General features: G+C 38.0%; 2 protein-coding genes across 2 annotated transcripts; both read left to right on the forward strand.

Moving 5' to 3' along the window:
- Positions 1-2,749: 2,749 nt before the first annotated feature.
- On the forward strand, positions 2,750-7,798 carry LOC122303102 (cyclic nucleotide-gated ion channel 2). The gene is made up of 8 exons (XM_043114674.1): positions 2,750-3,054; positions 3,237-3,891; positions 5,167-5,382; positions 5,501-5,817; positions 6,386-6,497; positions 6,614-6,850; positions 6,963-7,049; positions 7,140-7,798. Exons 1-8 carry the CDS (start codon positions 3,017-3,019, stop codon positions 7,626-7,628), a joined length of 2,151 nt encoding a protein of 716 aa, XP_042970608.1. The 5' UTR covers positions 2,750-3,016; the 3' UTR covers positions 7,629-7,798.
- Positions 7,799-10,111: 2,313 nt separating this feature from the next.
- LOC122304445 lies at positions 10,112-10,663 on the forward strand. Its single transcript, XM_043116720.1, has one exon. The coding sequence runs from the start codon at positions 10,112-10,114 to the stop codon at positions 10,661-10,663; it is 552 nt and encodes a 183-aa protein (XP_042972654.1).
- Positions 10,664-23,597: the final 12,934 nt, after the last annotated feature.

The raw sequence follows: 23,597 nt of genomic DNA on the forward strand, positions 1-23,597 counted from the left end.
GACCCCACACATAATTTTCCTTTTTCTTTTTGCTGTGAAGTACAATTGCAAACTGTGCTAGTTTTGGATCGTTGTTAATTAGTCACGAAAATATATGAGGGGTACGGTAGTTTTGGGAGGTTTAGGAACCTTCCACTCACACACGTAGAAGAGAGCAAACTAAGAACATATTCAAGAAACAGCCATGGCATGCACAGATCAAGGAAAGTGGCCGAGAAGTAGTGGGTGTGGCCGGAATGGGAAGTTAGGAGGCTGTCAATTAATGTTCCCTCGTGAAGACAATCAAATATTACTTAAAATGTTTGCTCAAACCACGAATGCATGGGAGGAGATCACCACACATCTCTTTTATATAACTTGCAAGAATCATACTGCATCCATATTAGTTTAACCGGAACAGGCGGGGTGCCGCGTGCGCGCTTTGTAGAATAATTATTTGGAGAATTCGAAATATTTGAGCTCGTGGCCATTTTAGAGTTGTCTTATTACCTGGTCGCGTGTCTTAAAGTTGAGTTTATTTTCCTGGCATGCATGTTGACAAAGGGCTGAATTAAATATGAGTATTGGCTCTCATTCCTACGTAAGGATGGATTAAAAAAAACGCTACTTTGAATGGCGGACCATATAAAAGATCATGTTTTAGTGCATGTGATCAACCCAACAAAGCTAAAATCAATGTCACTCGGGTTAATTTAAGCAATGAATTACAGGTGGAATAATGTACCGTTGAATCTTTGATCGGCGGGCCGGGCTGGCCTTGTGTTTGTGAACGTTGGTACATGCATAACTTTTTAATCGCAACTAGAGCAAGCGTGAGGTTTACCGATCGATAAGCATACATACGCATGAAAATCATGGCAAAGTGAAAAGATCGTGACATTATGTGAGAATTTCCAATGAGCTCTCGCACTTCACAGCGACACACGCACGAAGAGACATGATGTCTGATGTTATAGTTTTGGGATGCCATTAACCAGTTGCTTAAAGTTCGAGTCATCTGCATTAGGGGATCAGACAATAGGCAATGAATTATTAGCTTGGTGGGATATTGGAGGATATCTTCGATGCTAAAAATATTAGTTGTGGTGGATATATAATAATTTTTGTATATATATTAAAATAAAAGTTTAAAATCCTCTTTAATTAATTACCTTATCTTTTAGATTTTTGTAGCCGTCCATCTTCTCGCATTTTGAGATATCTCTCATCCTCGATCATCGGTCGTCAATCTTGGTGTTTAGGCAGGTATCTTAACTTGCCGCATTGACTGCATTCCTTTGTTCAGCCTTAATTCTTGGTCGGGATATCGGACGGCGGACGCTTTGTGACCTACTTCGATCTCGTTAGATCTAATGGTCTTTTTGTTTTATTGCATTGATCAATGCCTTCTCTAGCCAACTTGGCCATTGGGCGCCCCGAGGTTAAGTTGGGTTTCGTTGTTTCCAATGCGTCAGTTATTACGTTAAACCCGCCGGCTTTTAGATCTAATCGTTGTTAACGCTTCTAATTTCCAGGGATTGAGGTAGGACAATGCATGGCACTCGCATTTGTTATTCAAGAATGATCCTGGGTGAGATATATTTGATCACCAGACATGACATGATCATATGGGCAAGATGTTGATCGGAACCTCGATCAATATTGTTCAAGATCTCCTTTTTTAGGCTCCTAATTAATCTGGAGACCCGAACTATTAGCTTTCTTGTATGGACTCATTAGTCATGTTCGTCATTCATTTATGGGTCTTGGGTCAATGCCTATCTATTAGCAAACTAATTACTTTCTCTTGCTTTAATGCTTTGAGAAGATACATTATAAATATGCAAGGCAAAGTACTCATTTTTAAAAGTTGGAAATAATTAAAAGATGGCTTTAGAGTGTATTATATAGAGGTTAGGGCATGCAAAAGCATTCTTCTTGATCAAGAAGAGATTGATCATAGATTGAAGCACATTTTGGATCTTACGTCCACATGATGCAATTCATGTGTATTTAGTGGACAGTAGTAGTACTAGCTTCCATATATATATATATATAGGAAATCTCTAGAGCAATACATATACCTATACAGTTGTGCATGGCAAAAGCTTTTTTGGCGAGGTAAGTACAGTGAACCAGTAAGAAATTAGCATTGAAAAATATTATGGTTAAGTTCTCCCTCGCCACCATTTTTTTTACATAGTAATTAAGAAAATATTTTTAAATAGTGTTGTGATTTTTTAAAAAAATATATAAAAAAAATGTATGGAAAAAAAAGCAAAAAAAAAAAAGAAAAAAAAAAGAATAGACAATTCGCTGGCCGCACTGTATGACTTTTATCTATGGCTGTATGATCTAAATAAAAATATTTATTTATTTTCAGAGAAATTGTAATAACTCATTGAGTTTGAATGGGACTGCATGCATGAGCATGATTCGGAGTTAACATGGAATTGAGCAAATTGTTGGAACAAGTGAGTATGAGAAAAGGCCCGGAGGTAACTGCACATCGAGAAATTTGATGGAGTCTGGGCATAAAATTAATATTAAATATAGTAAGAACCTTGGTAGTAGTCGTACACTATATGCATGGCTGCGCATATACCTTGGCTTGAGTAGCCATTAGTCAGTAGTAAGTTGTAACTGGGCCCAGCCTCATCGGACAATTTAGGAAGGAACCCCACCACCACCACGTTCCTTCATCGCTCCCCTGTCCCTTCGTCCTTACGGACCAGCGCACAGCTATCTACCCTCTTCATTTGCTATACGACACCCTTCTCTATTAACGTCCTTCCAAACTCTCTCTCTCTCTCTCTCTCTCTTAACCCCTAGCTATTCACTTCACAGACACAATAACGCTCGCTCTCTTTTCTGTCTCCAACGCCTCTCTCTCTCTCTCTCTCTCCCCCCCATAACCCAAAGCTATTCACTTCACAATCACAATAAGTTAAACACTCGCACTCTTCTCTGTCTGCAACGCCTCTCTCTCTCTCTCTCTCTCTCTCTCTCTCTCTCCCATGGTCTCAATCTTCCAATCATGCCTGCCCTTCCAAAGTTACACTTCTCCCTCTCAAGGTTACATTCTTCTTCTTCTTCTTTGATCATTAAGACGCAGTGTACAGTTTGTTTCGTTTTTATATTATAATATATTATTCAGGTTGCGTTCATCTGAACTGAATTTAATTATATATTTATATAAAAAAATATTAATCTTTTTTCTCATATTTTCTGACTTCTTTGGTCTAACATGATCTCAGATTTATTGGGCTATTCATCTCCAAGAATTCCTCAAACCGCAACAGCGACAGCGACAACAGCAACCACAGCAACGGCATTAACGATGACAACCCTATCTCCAACTCTGTCGAATGTTATGCTTGCACCCAAGTCGGCGTGCCGGTCTTCCACTCCACCAGCTGCGACCACGCCCACCAGCCCGAGTGGGAGGCCTCGGCCGGCTCTTACCTAGTTCCCATCAAGAACCGCCCTGACCGCAAGAAAGAGACACAGGGACCAGGGCCACGGCGCCCTCCGTCGGGGCCGTTCGGGCGCGTGCTGGACCCTCGAAGCAAGCGCGTGCAGCAGTGGAACCGAGCGTTCCTGCTGGCGCGTGGGATGGCCCTGGCGGTGGACCCACTGTTCTTCTACGCTCTGTCGATCGGGAGGGGTGGCGCGCCATGCCTCTACATGGACGGCGGGCTGGCAGCGATAGTGACGGTGCTCAGAACTTGCGTGGACGCCGTCCATCTATGCCATCTCTGGCTCCAGTTTCGGTTGGCATACGTGTCGAGAGAATCGCTGGTGGTAGGGTGCGGGAAACTGGTGTGGGACGCACGTGCGATCGCAGGCCACTACGTGCGGTCCCTAAAGGGCTTCTGGTTCGACGCATTCGTCATCCTGCCAGTTCCTCAGGTTAGTCCATTTCTTGGCCACCTTTCTGCCAAACAACATAAAACAGTATCAACACCCCCCGTTGCGCTGGTCTTCCTTTGAAATTGAATTTCACACACATTTACAGACTTTTTTAACTGCGCCCAGTCCAAGTCCGAGTATCATTAGCAGCCTGGCCGCAAACCGTGAATGTCTTGTCAGTGTCAGAGAGATACTGCACATCGTACATCATCCAGCGCAGAAAACCTTTCTTTTTTGTTTTTGCGTTTTAAGGAAGGAATCCTCGGTGAAAATCCATCACTTTACTTACTGTAGTAAAACAGGTCGCTGCATGTGATAATTATACTGCTTTTCATTTTCCGCTTTATTAATATTTGTTATTCATTAATTTTTTTTTTTTTTTTGTGATTTTTGTAATGAAATTTCAAAAACGATTCTACTTTACGAAATTTCAAAAGATTGTTGGTATCTATAGAAATTTTTTAGATATTTTTTCCCAAATTATAAAAATGAAAGCACTTAAAAATAAAATATATCTGCATATATAAATAATTATAAAATGATAATATCATTAATAATGAATGAAGGTCGACGTTCATTGCTCAATTAGATCTTAAAAATAATAACCCGGATAAATATGAGCATGATGTATAAGAGACGTGACAGACGTTTCATATCTTAGTTTTGTGTACTTGAGAACGTGTTGCGAATGAAACGAAAGACATGCATGTTTTCACACCATCCTTCCATATAGAAAAATTTTATTTTTTATCCCTATATACTATAAGTCATATATATATTTTTGTTATTAAATATGTGATATATAAATGATTAATAGCAAAATTAAATTAATTTTTTTTAAAAAAGGAGGAATTATAACCTGCAAATCCCTTATATATATAAGATTCTCCACTCTTCCCTCCAAAACAAAAGATTTCGATCTACTCTTCCTCTTACTCCCCGCTCTTCAATTATCGGCTTTCATATATAGCTCTTTGCTCCATGTGGCGACGCGGGCGTTTCCTTCAAATTGTAGCTCCCCAACGAGTCGATGTGGATTTCTTTGTGTTGTTATGCCCATTTTTCATCTGGTGGAGTATGGATTGGATCACCATATGACTATAATTAATGGACAAATACAAAGAAGATAGCAAAGCAAAATAAATTAAATATGGTGGAATTATTCAGGCGGTACCTAGTGAGTTAGTTTGCACAAATTCTCTGTTTTCTCTGTTTTTGTTTTGTTTTTTCTAACGTTGTTTCTCACTCGTACTGTTTATTTTCTCCCTTTTGCAGGCTGTATTTTGGTTAGTAGTACCGAAACTGATCAGGGAGGAGCGAATTAAAGTGATAATGACAATACTTCTACTCATTTTTTTGTTCCAATTCCTCCCAAAGGTCTACCACAGTATTTATTTGATGAGAAAAATGCAGAAAGTCACAGGTTATATCTTTGGCACCATTTGGTGGGGATTTGGCCTCAATCTCATTGCCTATTTCATTGCCTCCCACGTAAGCCTACTACTTGTGATCTACCTCCTCGTAGAACTCTTAAGGCTTTCATTTCACACCCATTTGTTGGCTGAGTTGTTCTTGTACATGGGTGGTCAATATTGTTTCCTGTCATCAGGTTGCTGGAGGATGCTGGTATGTCCTGGCAATACAACGTGTAGCATCATGCCTCCGACAGCAGTGTGACAGAAGTGACAACTGCAATCTCTCTTTGTCTTGCTCCGAGGAGGTTTGTTACCAGTTTCTGTTGCCGACAGGTACAGTAGGAAATCCATGTGGTGGTAACTCCACAACGATTGTCAGAAAGCCATTATGCTTAGATGTTAATGGCCCTTACAATTATGGGATCTACCAGTGGGCTCTTCCAGTCATTTCTAGCAATTCTTTGGCCGTTAAGATTCTTTATCCAATATTTTGGGGCTTGATGACCCTCAGGTAAATTTATGAAAGATTCACCTTGTTTTTTCTCCACAAAAAGTTTGTGGTACAGATTCTCTCGAATTTGTTTGGTGCATACACTTCATGGAATTGGCACTTTTCCAAAAATAAAAAATAAAAATAAAACTCACATAATTGTATCTTTCTAGTTGACCTTCCAAGGGCGAGATTTTGAGCTTCCTCGGTGGCCATCTATTGGCTGGACATCCTTAACACTATTCCGAATTTTGAAGCACAAACATATTTAGGGGGAGGTTGCTTTGTGTTTGATTCATGGTTTTTTCCCTAGTTGTGGCTTGAAAGCAGAATTTGAGTCTTGAGTTTCTGGTGGATTGCCCCCTTTTTGGAGGAAAATCTCTAATGTGATGAGGGCAGGAGAGAGTTGTGGAATATTTCCTTCTCATACTTGGAATTTGATTTTCAATCACTTTTTCTGCTTAAAATGGTGCTAAAACTTGGTGGGAATTGGAAGTCATAAAAACTATTCCAAACTTTTTCGCTTTAGATTAGTTTAGATTGACCATCTAAAGATGCTTTAATTTTCAAACCATGCTTACATTCTCAGCACGTTCGGCAACGATCTTGAGCCTACAAGTCACTGGATGGAAGTGATTTTCAGCATAATCATTGTGCTTAGCGGGCTGATGCTTTTCACTTTGTTGATTGGGAATATCCAGGTGTGTATACATGAATTGAAATAGTTGTTATCAATGCTAAAATAGTCATTTCTTGAACATGAAATCTTGGAGATAAAAGTGTAGTCTAACATTGGGGACCTGTTGCTGCTGTCCAGGTATTCCTGCATGCTGTCATGGCAAAGAAGAGAAAAATGCAACTGAGATGTCGGGACATGGAATGGTGGATGAGACGGAGACAGTTACCATCTCGTTTGAGATCAAGAGTTCGCCATTTCGAACGTCAGAGATGGGCCACCATGGGAGGTGAAGACGAGATGGAAATGATCAAAGACCTTCCCCAAGGCCTTCGAAGAGACATTAAGCGCTATCTTTGCCTAGACCTCATAAAGAAGGTAAATAAAATTGCCATCTATCAATGCGTTTTCATAATTTCCAAGCAAATAAAGGACCCTGAAAAGGTTTGAAAAACTTGCCTAAACTAATCGTAATATCTTATTGTGTTAGGTTCCTCTGTTCCACAACTTGGATGATCTCATTCTTGACAACATCTGTGATCGGGTCAAGCCTCTTGTCTTCTCTAAAGATGAAAAGGTGCGTATCATTGCAGTTAGAATCTTGTCATTGTTCATGACAAACTACCACGAGTTTGTTTTAACTTAGCTAATATTCACATCGAGACAGATAATCAGAGAGGGAGATCCTGTTCTAAGGATAATGTTCATCGTTCGTGGACGTGTAAAACGCAGCCAAAGCCTAAGCAAAGGCATGGTAGCAACGAGTATACTTGAACCTGGTGGCTTTTTGGGGGATGAGCTCCTCTCCTATTGCCTTCGCCGCCCATTTATCGACCGGCTTCCGGCCTCATCTGCAACATTCATTTGCATTGAACCTACAGAAGCATTTGGCCTTGATGCTGAACATCTTAGATATATTACAGATCATTTCCGCTACAAATTTGCCAATGAAAGACTCAAACGAACAGCAAGATATTATTCATCAAATTGGCGGACATGGGCTGCTGTTATTCTGCAGTTAGCTTGGCGCCGGTACAGGAAGAGGACAAGGGGTCCGGTGATTCCCGCCACCACTATAAATGAAGGCAGTGAGCGTAGGCTTCTGCAGTATGCTGCAATGTTCATGTCAATAAGGCCCCACGACCATCTAGAATAAATTCATGTCTGTAATGTTACTTCTTATTTCTTTTACCTTTTTTTTGGGTTCGTCGGCCCCTTCCCATGACGACTCAATAAAAATCTATGGCAATCGCGTTGAATGTAAAAAATGAGAGTTAGAAAATTACTTCTTCCTCTTGAGAATAATATCCCACTCTTTCACTTGAATTCTGATTGTTCTTCTCTTCACACATTGTATTATATTCAGAGTCTACATTATAACACCTACAGATGGGTAATAATAAAAAAGAATGAAGAATGAATCCCATAAATTTGGTATTTTAGATTATAAAATAAAGCTAACGTATTATATAAAATTATGTCAATTTATAATTTAATTTTTGTGGATTTAATTCCGTGGGCTCTTTTCATAATTGTAACATCTCTAAAATAAAAAAGAATATATTTTTACAAACAGGAATCTAAGAATATCTTACTTTATGGATAATTAAGTAAATACTAAGTGTTAGGAGGATTTTTTCCAAGGCCCTGGCCCATGAAGACCTGCCCAAACTAAACATTAGGGGGGGTCCCCCACATCCCAAGGGGCTGAGAAGTCAGACTCAGCCCATAGAGCCCCACAGCAACTCGACCAAGACTTGAGACCCATGTAAACTGGGCATATGGGGCCTGGTCGAGATGGGACGTAACACAAGAAGCGTAGGCAGCTGAACCAACAAAAGGAAGGAAAGCTTGCCAGAGGGAGGGGATGGGACTCCAAAGCAACACCAAGAGATCACGTCGCATTAAATAAATTCACCAGAAAATCAAGCCATATTAATTATTTAACTTAGAGGGCTATGTTGCATTAAATGTAGTATGGCTGAGAGGACTCTGAGAGGACATCCCTTCCCCCAGGCTGCAGGGTATGGTCTTCTGACCCTTGGGGTTGGGTATATAAAACCCCCGACCTTCAGGTAAACGGATCGAATATTTCAAACTAAAATTACTTGTTGTATTTCCTGCTTCTTGAAACTTTGAAAAATTATTACTGACTTAGGCATCGAAGGCTTCTTGGACCACCCAAGAGCCACCATTTCCAACTTTTTCTTTGTTGTCGCATGCCCAAGAAACTGAAGACTCGGACTGCTGAGAGCCCGGCTTTTAGGCATATGAAACATGTCGTCAATAGTGGCGCTGTCTATGGGATTGAGTAAACTTTTAACGTGCCTTTCGTATGCTTGCAAGGACCCGTTCTTATTTGGTGCGGGATTAAGAAGAAGCAGCATTAGTACACATGAAGACCAGAATAGCTACCATGGAACAACTCATGGAAAATATTAACCAACAAAATGAATGTTCTCCGAGAAGAAAACCAGGCCCTCAGAGACAACAATTAGGAGTCAACACATCACAGAGATTCGAGTGCCAGCGAGCACAAGGATTCTAGACAGGAAGAAAGAGGTGAAAACGACTAGGAAGAAAGAAAGAACATGCAAGATAAGCTTCGTAACCTTAGAGGGTAGTATGAGGAGGTGATGAGGAGGATGTGAAGCTCATTGTCTATGGATCAATTGCCTATTAGCATAGGCTTACCATATAGCGCAAAGGTGATGACAATCCCATTACTGCCAAAGTTCAGGGTTCCCCCCATGGAAGTATATGACAGGACTAGAGACTTGGTGGATCACTTTGAAACTTTCAAGGCCCACATGATCCTGCATGAGTTCTTCAGGGAGGTGATTTGCAGGGACTTCCCTTGAATTTAAGGGGACCGGTGAGGATGTCATTTGGCTCCCTAAAGTTGGGCTCTATAGAAAACTTCCTCACCCACTTCATGGCCAGTAGGAGGCATCCTGCGACATTCCTCCTAACCATCAAGCAAATGGAAGATGAAAGTTTGAAGGTCTACCTGACCTGATTAAATAAAGAACAAATGACGGCGGAGGACCAGGACGAAAAGATTACCCTAGTGGCACTTCTTGGGGGAGTATGACCCCCTTCTGCTTCCTAGGGAAATTGGCAAAGAAAACTCCCATGACCCTCCAGGAGTTCATGGACCAAGCCGATAACTTTATCAATACCAAGGACACCCATTGCGCTTTGGCTGAATCGAGGAGAAAGGAGCTAGAGCAGGTGGACTGTAAAGGGAAAGCATTGAAGGCCACGTTTGCGAGAAACTTGAGTGGAAACCACTAGAGACAAGGAAGAAGGAGCCTACCTCAAGGAATACAACGTATTGATAAGACCGATCAACATTCACCATCCAAAAGGAGGAGAGACGACCGACCTAGGAGGAGTGTCGCTATTGCACCTACCATCAGTTGACCACCTATAACACTGCTGATTGTCATTCACATTGAGGGGACCAAGCAGCACCCAGCCACCCCCCCATCCCAACAAGAGGAACAACCGTGGAGGGGATGCTCTCGAGAGAGGAGCCCCGACAGGGGATAACGACAGAGAAGAGCAAAAAGCCTGAGGAGAAGGGAGGCTGAGCAAGAACCTCCACTCGCTCCCCCGCAACAACCACACAGAGAGATGTCCCCAATAGGGGAAATTCACACTATCGCAAGAGGCTTCGTTAGCAAAGGGGTAACTTCATCCAAAAGGAAAGCACATGTAAGGGAGGCTCGATATCGAGAAGTCTACTCAGCCTTCTACTGCCCCACTAAGTACAGGAGGGGCAAACCTGCTCCCATAATCTCCTTCGGAGAAGTTGACGAGGATGGAGTCCTTTATCCACACGACGATGCATTGGTGGTGACCATGCAGATCGCCAACTTCATAATAAGGAGGATTCTTATCGACAACATCAGTTCGGCGGACATTTTATTATGGGAAGCATTTACCCTTATGGGAATAGACGCAGCCCGGCTCCTACCGGCCCCAATGCCACTTAAAGGCTTCTTCGAAGAGACAGTCCAACCAAAGGGGACAGTAGGCAGTGCTCCTTGCACTGCCCCTGTCATGGTCTACTTCTTGGTGGTAAGAGCCCATTCCTTATATAATGCCATCATTGGTTGGCCAACCCTCAACAAGTTGAAGGTGATCACATCCACTTACCATCTGAAGTCTTTTTTAGGAATTTAGCAAACAAATTTCTAGCAACAAAGTACCTCATTCAAACATCAAATTTTCATCGACCAATTACCTCTCCGCGGGATAACAAAGGTATGAGTGTAATGTCGAATGCTGCTTTATCTCTCCTGTGATGGAGTGCGGGCCTGTCCCCAAACAACTCGACACACCTTTCCTTCCTCGTGGGCTTCAACCAATAGAAGTGGGTTCAGTTAGACATATTGCTTGAACAACTTTACCTCCCCTTGGGGTACCAAAGTGCAAGATGAGCCAGAGGCCATCCCGACCCTCCCGCAGGGAGAACGAGTCCAGCCCTGAGGTTGCCCGAACATTGTCCCGTTCTGTGCACGATGAAAAGTGGGCACGACACTAGCCCGACCCTCACCTACCTTCCATATGGTATCAACGGATGGGAAGGGGTTCAGTTAGACATATGGCTCGAACAGACTACCTTCACGTAAAGGTCAATAGGTGGGATAAACCCCGGGTTAACCCAATCTGCCCTGCAGAGGAGAGCGGGACCAACCTTGATGTTGCCCAAACAGATTATCTCATCTCGCTGTGGCAAAGAGTAATCCGGCTCTAAAACCGTCGACTAATTACCTCCCCCAAGGAAATGAATAGGGAGAGAGCGGTTTGAGGTGCCTCTACCCCTCCCTCGGTGGAGTGTGAGCCTGTCCTCAATAGTCCGACATACCTTACCTTCCTCGTGGGTGTTGACCAATGGGAGCTGGTTCAGTTAGACATACTGGACGAACAACTATACCTCCCATCGGGGTACTAAAGGGGCGAGATGAGCCAGAGGCCATCTCGACCCTCCTGTGGGGGAAAGTGGGTTCGGCCCTGAAGTTGCCCGAACATTACCCCGTTCTGCCACGATGAAGAGTAGGCGCAGCACTAGCCTGACCCACACTCCCCTTTCCTACAACGTCAACAAACAGGAGCTGTTATAGTCTCAAACTGACTGAATAGACTACATCCACGTAAGAGTCAACAGGCGGGACTAGACTCAGGTTAGCCCGACCTCCCCCACAGTCTTACATACAGCTTAACTCCTCTCCCCAAGTGCAAGGGTCAACAAGGCGTGCCCGGTCATACCTACCACACAACCTTAGCAGAAGACTCTCGGGCAAGCTCGACCTCACATGTCGTTTGACCCTTCTCGTGAAGCACGAGGGTCAACTAGGCGTACTCGGTCATACATACCGCATGAACTCTGTAGAATATTTTTGGGCGAGCCCAACTTACGCGTCGCTCAACTCCTCTCACCAAACGCAAGGGTTAACGAGGCGTGTTGGGCTATACATACCACACGACCCCTGCAGAAGATTTCTGGGTGAGCTTGGCCTCACATGCTGCTCGACCACCCTTGTCAAGTGTGAAGGTCAACAATGCATGCCTGGTCGTACATACTGCTTGAACCCTCTCACCATGAGCAAGGGTCAACAAGGCCTATCTGGCTTATGTGCCACTGGACCTCAACAGAGGGTCTATGAGCGAAACCAGCCTTACATGCTCATTGAGGAATGAAGCATGAATTAAGTTGCTAAGCAGTGCCACTGGACCTCAACAGAGGGTCTATGAGCGAAATCAGCCTTACATGCTACGTCGTGCCCATTGAGGAATGCGGGCAACCATGAATTAAGTTGCTAAGCAGTTTTTGGACAAGATCGGCCTTACGAATGACATCATTGTTGAACCCAAGATTTCAAGTTTCGTATAATTATATATCTACACATGGATTTTCATGATATCAAACGAATTCAAAGAATAAATGAGTCTCAATCTCAAGTTGCCTACACAATAGAGTCAAGCACATCAAGGAACTAAACATAAGCAAGAAAGAAATAAATTCATATTAAAACTCATAGAGTAATGTTGTAAATCTCTTAAAAGTTTGAAATTAGGATTGTGGCTCAAAATTAATATTTTATCACAAAACATTAAAATACATTTTTCACATGTGCATGAATATTTTGACAATTAAATTTGAAAATTTTGAAAGATAATTGATTGTCATCTTTCACATGTGCATAACATGATTAACGGTTTGAATTTTAAAAGTATTAAAAATGATTGATTGTCATCTTTCACATGTGCATACTTTATTTGAATATTTTCAAAAGTAATTGATACTCTTTTTGACTTATGCAAAAGGTAGATGATTTTGTTTGAAAATTTTGAAAAGTAAATAGTACTCCTTTTGTTATATGTGAAAAGTAGATTAGATTTAAGATTTTTGAAAAGTTAATGATGTTGTCTTTGACAAATGAAAAAGAAGAAACTTTTATTTGAATTTTTTGAAAAATAAAAGATGTTGTATTTGACAATTGAAAAAGAAGAAACTTTTATTTGAATTTTTTGAAAATGTGAATGATGTTGTTTTTTACATGTGAATATTTTTAAATTTGAATGTGAAGTCTTATATCCCTATAAATAGATCATTTGAGAGTTTCAAATTAACAACACCAAGAGCATAAACATATCATTGCAAGTTTTGCAACATTCATTTAAAACTTTCAATCTCTTTTCTTTAAGCATTGAGTCTTAACCCTTGTTCATTTTTAGAGAGATATAGTTTGTGCTGTATTGTTCTTATTTCACTCATTGAGAAGTGTTCTCTGATAACCTACCCACTATCAGCCTTTATATCAGTAAAAGGGTGTATATAACCCTTGTAAATGTATAAGATATTCTACACAAGAAATAGTTGAATCACCACGTGTTAGGTGATTGTAAGTGTAGAGGGTGTTCTACATAGATCCTTTGTAGCGATGTTGTTCAAAGGTGTAATAGGTTTCTATCTCCACCTGAATGAGGTTGAATAATGAATTTGGAGATTCTCAAGGGGTAGCTTGAGGCGAAGACCTAGGCAGTGGGGCCAAACCTCGTTAACATACTGAGTTTGCTTCTCTCTTACCCCTACTCTTTATATTTATTATTGTTCCATGTTTTGTTTATAGTTTAAATTGTGTCTTTGATATATAATTGTTAATTTTTTAAATACAACCCAATTCACCTCCTCTTGTGTTAATCATTTGGACAACAATTGGTATCAAAGTAAGGGCTCTATTATAAGATTAACTATTTTTTGAATTAAAATCTTATAACTAACATTACAGCTTCATTTGGTAAAGGTCAATCTAGTAGTCGACCTCTACTCTTTTGTGGAGACAATTACTCATTCTAGAAATTTAGAATGAGAATATTCATTCAGCCTTAAGGTCGAGAAATCTGGAAATGCATTGTAAATTGACTTTATATTCAAACAAAAGTGATTGATAGAGTAAATGTCAAAAATGAAGAAGAAGAGTTTGATCGTGAAGACGATAGACTTTATACATTGAATTTAATTGCTATAAATTTATTATATAATGCTCTCAATGAAAATGAATTTAATAGAATAATAACTTGCGCTACGGCAAAGAAAATTTGGAATAATTTATGAAGGAATTTCACAAGTCAAAAAATCAAAAATTTATATTTTTACTCATGAATATGAAATGTTTAAGATGAATGATGATGAATTTATTTCTAGTATTGATACTCGTTTTATTAACATCATAAATAACTTAACAGTTTTTGGCAAAATTTATTTCAATGTAGAGATAGTAAGAAAAATTCTCAATTTTCTACCAAAATGTTGGGAATCAAAAGTGATAGTGATTCTTGAACCTAGAGACTTCAAGAAGTTCAAAGTGAGTGAACTCATCGGGTCACTTACCACCCATGAGTACACATTGAAAAGAGGAAAAGAAGAATGAAAGCCATAGAAGAGCTTGACATTTAAAACTATTTCTCATGAAAGTGAAAATGATAAAGATGAGGAAAGTGATGATAAAGATGAAGAAATTGCGATGATAACAAGAAGAATTAAAATGTTCTTAAAAAAAATAAAACTCATATGAGGAAATCATTCAAAAAGTTTTCCAAGAAAAATTAAGGTAAAAATGACTATTTAATTTGTTATAAATGCAATAAGCTTGAAAATATCAAGTTAGATTGTCCACTGCTAAAGAAAGATCGAAACAAGTTAAGAAAACAATGAAAGCTACATGGGATGATGTTTAAAGTAGCTCAGATAGTGAAATAAATAATAAAGAATCAGCAAATCTTTATTTTATGGTTAAAGATGATTTTGAGATAACAAATTTTGATAATATTGAAAATTCTTCATATGAAGAGTTGTAAAATATTTTGGAAGAGGTATATAAGAAATTTGAAAAATTGGATATCAAGTATGCTATTTTGAAAAAGAAAAATTCTTCTTTAAGAAATAAAATTGATGTTTTGAGAAAAGAAAACATCGTTTTGAAAGATAAAAATCTTAAGTTGAAGAAGAAAATAACTGATTTAGAAAATATTGTTGAAAACTTTACGAATGGAAAAAGAAAATTTGAAAAACTTCTTAGTAGTCATAAATGTGTTTTTGACAAGGCAAGCTTGGGATATATGCCAAAACAAAAATACAAACCTTATAAAAACTTTTTTGATAATTATTCTACATCAAAGTCCAGTATTCAAATTTTTTTTTACAAAAATAATTTTGTCAAAAAAAGATACTATTACAATCATTCAAGTTCTTCATATATACAACATGTTGTTTGTAATTTTTGTAATAGAAATGGTTATAATTATCATGATTGTCCTATTAGAAGAAATCATACAATGACTATTAGGAGTATATGAATACCTAAAAATCTTGTTTATTCTAATACTAATAAATGAATGACACAAAGAACTTGTGTATCAAGAAAAATAATTTTAGATAGTGGATATTTAAAACACATGACGGGAGACAGAACTAAATTTTTTGATCTTAGATCTAAAAAAGAATGACGCGTGACATTTGAAAACAACTCAAAAGGAAAGATCATGAGAATAAGTAAAATTGGTAATGAATCTTCTCTCATAATTGAGATGTTTTACTTGTTGAAGGTCTAAAGTATAATCTTTTGAGCATAAGTCAATTATGTGATAAAGGATTTACAATTACTTTCAAAATAGATAAGTGCATTATTTTGAATGATCATGATTGTAATGTTTGTTTTATTACTTTTAAAAGCAACAATATTTATATAATCGATTTTGAAGAAATTGCCTTACAAAATACTATTTATTTTTTAGCTCAAAATGAAACTAGTTAGCTATGGCATAGAAGACTAGGTCATGCTAACATGGAACTTATTTTCAAACTTTCAAAAAATAATCTTGTGAGAGGTTTACCAAAGTCAAATTTTCTTAAAAGCAAAATTTGTGATACATGTCAATTTGGTAAACAAACAAAAACTTTTTTTAAAACTAAGAAACATATTTCTACTACTAGACCACTGTAACTGATACACATAGATCTTTTTGGACCAAATAGAGTTGTAAGTCTAGGAGGAAAATATTATGCATTTGTTTTTATTGATAATTTCTCTAGATATACTTGGATCATCTTTCTTACTCATAAAGTGAGGCACATAATACTTTTACCAAGTTATGCAAGAGAATTCAAAATGAAAAGGCATATATTATTTCAAGTATCTGAAGTGATAGGGATAAACAGTTTGTTAATAAAAATATTAAAACTTTTTGTAAAGAAAATGGTTTTGTGCATAATTTCTCTGTTTCTCGAACTCCTCAACAAAATAGAGTAGTAGAGAGGAAAAATAAATCTATTCAAGATATGGCAAGAACAATACTCAATGAGAACAACTTGCCTAGTTACTTTTTGGCCGAAACGGTAAGTACTGCATAATATGTTATAAATAGAGTTTTGTTAAGGTCTAAATTAGATAAAACCCCCTATGAGCTTTGGAATGAGAAAAAGTCTAACATTGGTTACTTTCATTTATTTGAATGCAAATGTTTTCTTTTAAATGACAAGGATAATTTAGGCAAGTTTGATGCATAATCTGATGAATGTATCTTTCTCGAGTATTCTACTAATAGTAAAGAATATTCAATAAAAAGACTTTGATTATACAATAATCTATGCACGTAGTATTTGATGAATCTAATTCTTTACTCTCTAAGAAATTCGTTGATGAATAAATATGAGGTATAAATAACATGGAAAGTTTCAACCTCAACAAAGAGAACACAATAGAGGAAGTCCAATATGGAGATATCAGAAAAGATCATCAAAATTTAATACAAGATGCAGCCATGAAAATTTGTGAAAGATTATCTAATGGAACAAATTCTGAGAGAACTTTCATGAGGTGTAAGTACTCGATCATCTCTTAGAAAAATTTGCAATCATACTGATTTTCTATCTCAGATTGAATCCAAAAATATTGATGAAATATTTCTTGATAAATCTTGGATTCTAGCTATGCAAGAGGAGCTGAATCAATTTGAAAGAAATGATATTTGGATACTTATTTTTGGACAAAAAAATCATACTATTATTGGAACAAAATGGGTTTTTAAAAACAAGAAAGATGAGGCAGGAGTCATTATTAGAAATAAGACTTAATTTGTAGCCCAAGGTTTCAATCAAGTAGAAAGAATCGATTATGATGAAACATATGCACCAGTCGCAAGATTAGAAGCTATTCGAATGCTACTTGCATATGTTTGTTATAAAAATTTCAAAATTTTCAAATGGAAATTGAAAGTACTTTTTTAAATGGTTTTATAAATGAAGATGTATATGTTGAGGAATTTCCAGGTTTTGAAAATCATATTTCTCCAAATCATGTTTTCAAACTCACAAAAGTACTATATGGACTCAAACAAGCTCCTAGAGTTTGGTACGAGAGATTCAGTGGTTTCTTGATTGAAAAATATTTTTTTTAAAAAAAATCGACACAACTCTTTTCATTAAATATGAAAATGATGATATTATTTTGATTCAAATTAATGTTATGATATAATATTTGGTACTACTATTGAAATTATGTGCCAAGTTTTTGCTGAGAGTATGCAGGAAGAATTTGAAATGAGTATGATGAGAGAACTTACCTTTTTTCTCGGATTGCAAATCAAGCAAGCAAAAAGTTGAACATTCATCAATTAGTCAAAATATATTAAGCAATTATTCAAGAAATTTGGGATGAAAGGTGCTAAAAAAATTGGATACCAATGAGCCAATCCACTAAACTTGATGAGGATGAAACTGGTAAGCCAGTTGACTCAAAGGTATATCGAGGTATGATTGACAGCTTATTATATTTAATAGCTAGTAGACCAAATATTATGTTCAGTGTGTGCTTATGTGCATGCTTTTAATAATCTCCAAAAGAATCTCATTTTATTGCAGTTAAGCACATTCTTAAATATCTTAATGGTACAATTGACCTAGAGTTATGGTATCCTACGCACATATCTTTCGATCTAATCAGCTATACAGATGCAGATTATGCTAGTTGTAAAATTGATCGAAAAAGTATTAGTAAAACATGTCATTTCTTAGGTCATGCACTAGTTTCCTAGTTTAGTAAAAAGCAAAATCATTGCATTATCTACTGCTGAGCCAGAATATGTTATTGCGGGTAGTTGTTGTGCTCAAGTTCTTTACATGAAACAACAACTTGAAGATTTTAAACTCATGTATAATCACATTTCAATCAAATGTGATAATACAAGTGTTATAAATCTTTAAAAGAACACAATACAACATTATAGAATTAAGCATATTGAAATTAGATATCATTTTTTTCGAGATCATGTACAGAATGGAGATATAGTACTAGAGTTTACAAGTACACACAATCAATTAGCAAATATTTTCACAAAAATTTTGTCAGAAGATAGATTATGTATGATTAGAAGAGAAATATGTATGATGCATGTTATGAATATTTCTTAAAAAATAGACCAGAGTCAATAAAAATAGAGAGAATTTTTATAAATACTTTTACATAAATTTGAGGTTCTTAACCTCATGTTTAATATGCTCATTCTCTCCATACAATATCATGCCATCCCTATCCATGGGAACTGGCAAGCGGAATGCAGAATCTAATAGGGATTTCAACTATTTATTCTTCTGCCGAAAGATTTATTCCCTTGTGTGAGACTCTTGAACAATTCACTGGAGTACAACAATTTATTTTTTAAGCTTTTCAACCTTATGGATTCTGGCTTATAGCCGCTGGAAAAAAGCAACTATAGAGGAGGAGTAGCGAGTGCCAAGACTCACCAAGTCGTAGATAGTATCGGAGTCTGACTTATTAACCAAATTATTATTTTCTTGCTGCAACATGGCACCAATGGCAGTTGTAGAAAGGATATGAGATTAAGGTGAAAAATACCTTATGGATGGATCTAGATGAATGTTAGAAGAATGAGCCATTGAGACAAGAATTGAAAGTTTAAAGTGAGAATATTGAAGGAATGCAGATGAGTTATAGAGATGAGAAAAATTTTTGATACGAATTGGATGAACTTTAAGATTGATTTTATAGAGAAAGCATAAAGAACAAGACAAGTTATCATCTCTTCAAATTTTATTTAGTAAAAATAAAAAAAAATACAAGATATGCTGGACACATATTGCCTCACAAAATGCTACTTGCTCGGCCATACTATCGTTATAGAAAAACAGAACCCAGGTCAAGAAGCAATGTAATTTTTTTTTTTTGTATCTAATGGGTGAAAATGATAATTTTTTTAAGAAACTCGGAGCCTTCAATCTCGTTTGTCAATAACATTATGCAATTTTTTTTTCTCCAGCCACACTAAATTCATAGAATTAGTTCTTAAGGCTTTGCAGCACTTGTCAAGTCACTAGCAGCTCTAATTTTTCAACTATTTATAGTTTCTACTAACATATCGTTTTCTTTAATCCATTTACTTGTTACGGATCTTTTTTAATTATGCCAAAAAGGAGAGAAGTTTTAGACTAGAACATTAACATTGTCTGAATTGTTAAATTTGTTATATATGTTTTGAATTATATTTGTACTTTTACTTAAAAACTAACGCACATTCTCCGGAGGAACTTAAGTATTAATACAGGTTTCAGATTCTACCAAATATTTGTCATTATAAAAAAGGAGAGATTGTTGAACCCAATATTTCAAGTTTTCTATAATTATATATCTACACATGGATTTTGATGATAACAAACGAATTCAAAGAATAAAAGAGTCTCAAGTTCAAGTTGTCTACACAATAGAGTCAAGTACATCAAGGAACCAAGTATGAGTAAGAAGGGAACAAATTCACATTAAACCTCATAGAGTAATGTTGTAAATCTTTTAAAAATTTGAAATTATGATTAAAACTCAAAATTAATATTTTATCATAGAGCATTAAAATATATTTTTCACATGTGCATGAATATTTTGAAAATTAAATTTGAAAATTTTGAAAAATGATTGATTATCATATTTCACATGTGCATGACATGATTAAAGGCTTGAATTTTGAAAATATTAAAAAACATTCATTGTCATCTTTCACATGTGCATGCTTTATTTGAATATTTTTAAAAGTGATTGATACTCTTTTTAACTTATGTAAAAGGTAGACTATTTTGTTTGAAAAATTTGAAAAATAAATAGTACTCCTTTTGTCATATGCGAAAAGTAAAAAAATTAGATTTAAAATTTTTGAAAAGTGAATGATGCTGTCTTTGACAATGAAAAAGAAAAAATTTTTATTTGAATTTTTTGAAAAATGAATGATATTATCTCTGACAATTGAAAAGAAGAAACTTTTATTTGAATTTTTTTTGAAAAAGTGAATGATATTGTTTTTGATATGTGAATCTTTTTAAATTTGAATATGAAGTTTTATATGCCTATAAATAAATCATTTAAGAGCTTCAAATTAACAACACCAAGAGCATACACATATCATTGCGACTTTTGCAACATTCATTCAAAACTTTCAATCTCTTTTTTCTAAATATTGAGCCTTAATCTCATTTTGAAAGAGATATAGTTTATAATGTATTGTTCTTATTTCACTCATTGAGGAGTGTTCTCTGATAACTTACCCACTATCATCTCTTGTATTAGTAAAATGGTGTGTATAACCCTTATAAGTGTAGAAAGTATTCTATAGAGCGAATAGTTGAATCATCACGTGTTAAGTGATTGCAAGTGTAGAGGGTGTTCTACACGGATCCTTTGTAGCAGTATTGTTTAAATGTGTAATAGGTTTCTATCTCCACCTGAAGGAGGTTGAATAGTGAATTTGGAGATTCTTAAGGGATAGCTTGAGGAGAAAACGTAGGCAGTGGGGCCAAACCTCATTAACATACTAAGTTTGCTTTTTTCTTACCCTTACTTTTTATATTTATTATTATTTCGTATTTTGTTTATATTGTATATTGTATATTTGATTTATAATTGTTAATTTTTTAAACACAACCTAATTCATCTCCCTTCTTGTGTCATTCATCTAGGCAACAATCACCAAATGCAAAGGTCAACTAACCAATTTTAACCTAAGTAAGTGATCAACCCTCGTGAGGGTAAGCAGATGAACAAGCCATTAGGCTCGGTGGGGTGCCACCCAACATTTGGAATTGCCCTCGCAGCACGGGAAGTTGGTCACTTAACGAAATGAAAGAAAAGAGCCAAGCCTCAACGAGCAGTTAACATACTACCGCCTGCAAGGGGCTTGTGCAAAAAACAAACAAGTAAAATAGAAAGGAGCGATAATGTTGAAGGCATAAACATAAGAACACTTTACTCATCAACCATCAGAATGATTACAAAGAGGAAAAATACAACATATTCGCGAGAAACCATAATAGGCAGGGTGCGCTACAGCACCATCGACATAAAATAATTAGCGGGGATACCAGAGAGGCACCATCCCAGAAGTATAGGAGGAGATAAAGAAAGGAGGGCGAGACCAACCCTAGCAATCGGAACCCACAACCATCAAGGACAACCACCAGGGAAACCAACCCCAGTCGAAACTGTTCCCCCACCGATTGAGGTCCTATGTGGAAGTAGCAAATAGAGGCTTCACCCTGTGGCCACTGCTTGAGCCAAACACAGTGGGACAATGAGGAGCTTGAATTGAAAGAAGCCCCCCTCCCCCCCAGGTCGAGACAAAGGCCCCCTCTTTCTCCTCCTTTGGCAGGAGAGGAAGCGCTAAACCAAGGTAGGTTCAGGTCGTGAGAAATCCCCTTCACCCACCAGGCCTGAGTGAGAAGCCTTGCTCCATCCCGAACATGGGAACGAGCCCAGATGTAATGATGTAACATGGACTGCACAACGAGTCCTGAGATGGGAAAAGCCATTGAATAGCGCAGTCACAAGGCTTGGCTTGCACCACCTTTGCAACACACCTCATTGAAACGATGGATGACACTGCCTTCGAAAAAGTTTCCTCAAAAAGCCTCAAGGAACTATTGAATGCCTATCTCAACAAGAGTCCACTGTAGGAAGTAGTACAAAAAGGTTGGCCTGGGGCCAAAAAGCTCATTAGAGTGAGGATTAGCCAGTGAGGGCTTAGTACAAAGGAAAGGGAAGGTTTTGAAACACTTGAAAGGCAGGAAAGGAGGTTTGATAGCATATGGCAAGACAGTAAGGCACTATATATAGGCAAAGTGCGAAGGTTCATCCCCCAAGATTGGGGGATCCCATAGCCCGACCAAATCTAGCATGAATCTCGCAAACAACTCAACACGAATCCCGTGGCACTTGCTACAAATGCCACTCGACGCCATCAATGTGAGGAAATGTAATGGGTAGGCATTAATGGCCAACTACCCAAGATCTTTGTAGATTCATGAACGGTGCATCAACCATTGGACCCGTGTCATTGGGAAACCAAAAGCTAGTGTGTGGCAAGGAAACCAAAGGGGTGAAGTACGAGTTGTTGCCCTCTAGAAGAGAACCCCACGTAGCAGGGTAGGCAAACTGACTGTAAAAGGGGAAGAAGTTGGAGATACAGAGGGATAATCATAACACAAAGAAGATGTACTATACATAAAAGGAACAAAACGTATGTACAAAATGAAGGGACACACTGCACCCCATGGCCTGCACAAACAGAGAGCCAAAGGCAAAGAAGCTACATCAAGGTCGATAAAAAATAAAAATAAAAAGAATAAGAAAAAAAAGTGAGAGTCAACAATAGTGATGAGCAAAATCAGTTGCGAGAAGCAATAGGGTCCCTCTCAAGGTCAGCATGGCCCCCCTCGTGAGAACCTGGCTCCAGTTTAGGCTTGGCGGGGTCAGCCCCAGCCTTTTCAAAGCTACCTCCCCCTAAGTCGACACCAACGTCATCCCTGGAAGGACGGTCAGGAGGATCTCCATCCTCAAGTAAAAACATGTCTGGAATCATTGCCCGCCCGATCTCATCGGCATGATTAAAAGCAGCCGGATCAGGCTTGAGGTCTTTAAATTCAATGGTCCGCAAGTGTGCCTCCAACATCTTGAAACTTTCTTAAGGGTTTAGCATGAAGTAGTCATGCATCCTTTCAAAGCCCTCAAGGTACTCGTGAGACCAAGTGTCGTCTTGAATGAAGAGGGCCCTCCCCAACTGTTCACTCGAGCGAGTGGCGACCTCTTGCACCTACGCCAAGCCACTCTGTAGATCTTGGATAACGACGTCCTAGGCAGCTATCCTCTTATTGGTTGCTCCTAACTCAGTCAACACCTCATCCCCCCAGATTTTGGTTGTGGATAGCAAGGCTTCTCAATCCTTTGTAATGGCCGACAAGGTTAAACGCTCCTCCCCCAGTATCTTGAGCCGTTGAGTTTCAAATTCCCTAAGGCCTTTTAGCCTCTTGTTCTCTGCTTGCTCTAGGTCCAGGGACTCCTAAAGCTTGCTCAGTGACTCTTGGGCCTTCACAGCCCACTCTCTAGCCATGGCGCGCTCCACCTTCAAATAGCTTCTCTCCACTCTCTTCGCCGGCATAATGGAGAGTCGTCATCACCAAGGACTGAAGCTCCAGGTTCTCCCTCTCAATTGCCTCTCGGCTGCTCAAGATATGTTTGGCCAGCCATTCAACCCCCTGTGAATTCTGAAGTTAGAAGAGAAA

The sequence above is a fragment of the Carya illinoinensis genome, chromosome 3 (genome assembly GCF_018687715.1).
Source record: "Carya illinoinensis cultivar Pawnee chromosome 3, C.illinoinensisPawnee_v1, whole genome shotgun sequence".
Taxonomy (NCBI): Eukaryota; Viridiplantae; Streptophyta; class Magnoliopsida; order Fagales; family Juglandaceae; genus Carya; species Carya illinoinensis.